Here is a 5,455-nt window from a genome sequence, read left to right as displayed (position 1 = left end):
TATTCAGGGCCGTATACGGCCCTGAATACTTATACCAAATCTGTGCTATGTACATGTCCTCACTGGGATTACCAGTGCAGACTTACCTAGGCTAAAATACCTTTGCCCTGAAAATTCTAGGGGGGGGGCGACCGCCCCGTGCTACCGACCCCCCGTTGACAACTACAGCACTGGAATCATCTTCCCCTAAAATTTTGATAAAACGTATATTTTACTGAGAATGTTAAAACTGCTAAAAAATATGAGAAAAACAACCAGATTTGAACAAAAAAGTGCACATTTTCACCCCTTATACAAAATTGGGAATATACTTCCGGTCGGGTCTCAGCACCCCCATCCCGCCCCCAAAAAAAGTGAGATGAAATTGAATTTTCCCATTCAATCCCCGTGAAAATTCAATATCCCAACTCTCAATAGGTGTATACTAATTTTGAATAAAGCAAGGATTTAACCTTCGTGAGCAGTGATAAGACTTTGGGAATTTTGGAAAAATAAATTGTATATGGGGAATGCGACCAAAATTAACCATCTGAGTTTCAGTAAAATAATGTCATTCTTGGAACGAGTTACAGCCATTTTACAGGAGATGTATGTCACGTTCCATTTCTGTAATAATACATTAGGAGAGTATGAACAGTGATGACGGATTTGTAGATAAATATCCAGTATTTATTGTCTGTAAAATCTTAAATTTTTCCCCATTTTCTTCCTGAAAGTAGGGGGGATGAAAGCCACCCCACCTCAATAAGTGTGTGGGTATATACCCCCATCCCCCCGCTATCTACGCCCCTGTCAGATGAACTCAAATTTGACTTTTGCATACAAATATTCATAATCATAATCTTTGTTAGCAGTACTCTACAGGCGCCGCGGAATGATTTTTGAAGTGGGGGTGCTCAATTTGTTACGCTCGACAGTGGGCAATGCAGGTTTTCGAGGAGGGTGGTAAGAAACAGGCGGGGGTATGCGGGTCCTCCACCAGAAAATTTTGAATCCCCCATTTTCCTCCTGAAAGTAGGGGGGATGATTGTACACGCCATCCCCCCCACGTCAATAAGTGGGGGGGATGCATCCCCCCCATCCCCCCCACTATCTACGCCCCTGGTAGGAGTACTCACACTCGCTTCGCTTCCGTACACTGTCACTTTACCATCGCTCTCTCTTCCTCCTCCCCTCTCTCTCCCTCTTCCTCTCTCTCTCCCCCATCTCTCTTTCGCTCCCTTTCTTTCTTGTTCTTTCTCTCCCTCCCCCTCTGAGATCTGCCGTAATCTAAACCCTTGCTTCCCCGATCTGTTGTCTCAATTTCTATATCAGTGCAGCGCCTAAGCTGAAATAGTGTAGAGTTTGATAGGGAAATATCCCATCCACGCGTATTCCTAAGAGGGTCTATATGCCATGATTTCACAATGCCTTGGCGCAATTTTCAAGTACATTAATACCTCGTGTTACGTAAGTAATGCATTCCCATTAACCTCCTAAAGGCAAGAAAAAAAATTCGGATTAAAGAAGTGCACCGCAGGGACACTTACGGATGTATTTTAAACATTTGTAAATGTATATATTGGTTATTTAATGATATCAAACAACCAAGGGAAATGGAATTTATAATTATAAATACCCAGAGAGGGAGAGGGAGAGGCAAAGGACACATCAGGCTCTGTCTTGTTGGGGGCCAGCAAGTTGGCTATTAGTGATTGCCTGTTACAGCAGATCTTCCATTTGTAAAGCTTCTTGTGGCAGCAGAGGCCATTGTTGACTTTGCTTAGAACATTGCGGTTATGTCTACGATTTGCATGATTAGCAGTGAAGATCTGCAACCCTTCTGCTCTAAGTGCAAATTCCTTGGCCATTTGCTTTCTAGTCCACTAGAGAGTGGTAGTTGAGACTTCTGTATCCAGGGGCGGATCTAGGGGGGTTGTTCGGGGGGTACGGCCCTTTAATTTGAAAGTGCCCTAAAAAATTTCATCACAATTTTTTTAGGGCTATTTTTTCTGATAAAGATTTACTTATATATATATATAAATTTGGTATAAAACCTAGAAATGGGCAAAGAGGGGTCCACGGGGCGTCCGGGGGACCGGATCTGATAAATTTTTGTTTTTCAACCCGATTTTATTGTTCGGGGTGCGATCCAGAGGTGAATTTCATTGTAGGATGACTTAAAAGATCATTTTCTGCTAAAAATTTGGAATTCCATCTTGCATTCTAGACATCAAAATTACTGCTCGGATGCTTTCAGAATGCACCAATGTTTTTTTTTAAATTGTGCAATTTTTAAATAGACAATTTTTAAGTGCCTTCGGCAGCTTTTTAAAACACCACAAAAATTATGCAGGAAAAGGTGCCATTTATTTCTTCTTGGACACCCCCTTTTCAAAAATCCATGCTATCCATGCCTTCTTCCGCAACTCGGCACTTGTTTCAAGGGCATAGCATTATTTATTAGACAGATTATCTCTACGAGACTGTAGCAACGCAATCACATCGTCTGCTATGATGGCTATAAAACGTGCATCATGTGTGAGTGTCACAGTATCTTGCTGAATATAATGTATATTTTCTGCTCATCGAATCCCTGGAGAGATTCACTCTGGCCATGCGTTTCTACATACTCCACTTATATCTGATCACTTCACTTCATCCCACGATTCAGCAATGTTCTCATTATTATTTATTTCCTCCATCTAGGTAAATTGGCAAGTTTCACTTAAAGGGTGATTCCTTTATGCTTCTGCATGCGCTGGCTGGTCCTTTTGCACTCATCTCCAATGTGCATCGCGTAAACAAGAGACACATTTCAAATTCGTATACTGCTGTTAGCCTCGAGGATGCCGGACGCAGCGGAGACTGCTTGCCGGAACATGCACATTTCACAATCTGAACGTGTAGGTTAGAGTGTAATAGCGATTCATATCAAGGATTGCCCGCCCAACCTTTGTTGGCCGGCAGTTGGCATGCAGTTGGGTTGTAGTACCTGCAGGGTACTTGATGCAAGGGGACAGTGATTACAGGAACACGGTGTGCAGCTGACTGCACGTTTTTACATGTTCTTTTATTGCTAGCGACACGTGCCATTTTTGTGTGAATTAGCCCATCCAACCTCATAAGAAATCCGTAGGAGCCTGTTTGCGTTTTGTATCCCCAGGCTTTAGTGGTTATAAAGGCGAGTTTTAGTATCACGAATTGCACTCCTAAAATTAAGTACGTGCGAATTTATTCAACTAGAGTAACACATCTTATTTCTCTAGACATCAAACTTTATGGTTTGCTAGTACGTCGTATGTATACCACTATATATGTATGTATATATATATATATATACGTATATATACGTATATATATATATATGTATATATATGTATGTATGTGTACTATAGTAGTAGTATGTAGACCACAGTCAACATTGTAGGCTCGAAAGGCCGTTGTCATGCGTTTCTATGCTGATGTTAATATCACGCCAGTTGCTGCCACATAGGCATACTGATGTAAAATATGTATATATATATGTTAACGACATCCTAGAGGGCTGATTCGCTGACGTTTTCCAACAGTTCCTGCAAGATATTGAAAGACAATCCACCGCACATGAAAAGAGCCCCACCCAGTTACTGTCACTGCGAGCAATTATTATATCGCATGCATATAAATAGCTGAAAAACAGCATTGCCTGCATCACAGTGACTTTTTTCTATCAATGGTTTCAGGTTTTTCGAGCAATCAACTCCGAGGAGATGTATCCAGTCATGCTGAAGTTTTTGGGCAAGTTTGGCTCGAAACCCTTGACAAAGGACGAATGTGTAGCTCTGAACGCACTCGTGTTATTTAATTGTGGTGAGTATTTTGAGAGTACTAGCTAATACACTTTCAACCACCACACTGCTTATTTCTGTATAAGTAACCAGGAAAATTGTTGAAGATAACTATGTATGTAAGTGTATACGCCTCAACAAATTAATCACACGAAAACGCACGCACACATGCATGCACCCACGCACACGTGTGTACATTAATTTTATAAGAGCTTGTAAGGATAAAAGAGTGCATATTTCACTAAACCCACCGGTAGGTGGCGCCAGTGTGTAATTTGCAAGTTTTTATAGGTGCCGTCGCAGCTTGCCAGCCTTCCGCCCATGACGACCCCCTCCCTTATACATACATCGCTATGTGCGCGTGTCTGGCAGCGGATCATTTGATTGTCCCATCCGGGTTTGACCTATATTTCCCATTTCCAATGTATAGGGAGAATGCTTGTCACAAAGGTGAAGGCTGTCGTGCTACACGTTACAAGTAGGCACTGGTGGATAGTATTGTCCACTTCTCTTTCCTCCCCTTTTCTCTCTTCCACTATTTCTGTCTCTATCTCGCTCACTCCCTTGCTCCTTCCCTCTCTCCAGCTCTTTTCTCACTCAGTACTCAGTCTCTTCCCCTTTCTGTATTCCCACTACCATCGCTCTCCATCTACCCTCACTTCCTTTCTCATCTTTTTCTCTCAATCTCTATCTCACTTTTGCTAACTCGTTCTCATGCACTACCTTTCTCTCTCTTTCTCTCCTCTATCTCTCACTTCCTCTTACTTTCACTCACTCACTCACATACTCTCTTTCTCTCTCTCTCTCTTTCTCTCTCTCTCTCTCTCTCTCTCTCACTCTCACTCTCACTAAGTCTTATTCACTATCTCCCTCTCTGTCTCTGTCTTTCTCCCTTTCTGTCTCTGTCTCTCTCTCTCTCTCTCTGTCTCTGTCTCTTTCTCTCTCTTTGTTTCTTTATCTCTCTCTCTCCAATCACTTTTTCCCACACTCTGGTCTCTCTCTTTCACTCTCTCTGTCTCTCTTTTTACTCTCTGGTACGCACAAATTAAGGCGCATCACAAACTAACGTATAAGCACGAAGCCTACACCATGTTGTGCTGTGACGTTGTGCTACGTTGTGCTAACGTTGTGCTACGTTGTGCTACGTTGTGCTACGTTGTGCTACGTTGTGCTGTGACGTTGTGCCACGTTGTGCTGTGATGTTGTGCCACATTGTGCTGTGACGTTGTGCCACGTTGTGCTGTGACGTTGTGCCACATTGTGCTGTGATGTTGCGCCACGTTGCGCCACGTTGTGCTGCGACGTTGTGCCACGTTGCGCCATGTTGCGCCACGTTGTGCTGTGACGTTGTGCCACGTTGTGCCACGTTGTGCTGTGACGTTGTGCCACGTTGTGCTGTGACGTTGTGCCACGTTGTGCCACGTTGTGCTGCCACGTTGTGCCACGTTGTGCTGTGACATTGTGCCACGTTGTGCTGTGACGTTGTGCCACGTTGCGCCACGTTGCGCCACGTTGCGCCACGTTGTGCCACGTTGTGCTGTGACGTTGTGCCACGTTGTGCTGTGACGTTGTGCCACGTTGTGCTGTGACGTTGTGCCACATTGTGCTGTGACGTTGTGCCACGTTGCGCCACGTTATGCTGTGGC

At 43.6% G+C, this 5,455-nt stretch overlaps 1 protein-coding gene across 1 annotated transcript in view; it reads left to right on the top strand.

Moving 5' to 3' along the window:
• LOC106812969 (steroid hormone receptor ERR1-like) overlaps positions 1-3,857 on the top strand; it is an 81,822-nt gene extending 77,965 nt beyond the window's left edge. The window contains exon 9 of the mRNA XM_014817000.1: positions 3,705-3,857. Within this exon, the coding sequence (XP_014672486.1) occupies positions 3,705-3,857 (153 nt within the window). The remainder of the gene's footprint in view (positions 1-3,704) is intronic.
• The last annotated feature ends 1,598 nt before the right edge of the window (positions 3,858-5,455 follow it).

The sequence above is a fragment of the Priapulus caudatus genome, unplaced genomic scaffold, assembly GCF_000485595.1.
Source record: "Priapulus caudatus unplaced genomic scaffold, Priapulus_caudatus-5.0.1 Scaffold22, whole genome shotgun sequence".
NCBI classification, from domain to species: Eukaryota; Metazoa; Priapulida; class Priapulimorpha; order Priapulimorphida; family Priapulidae; genus Priapulus; species Priapulus caudatus.
Note: the sequence above shows the minus strand (reverse complement) of the source record. Positions and strands in the feature narration are given on the sequence as shown.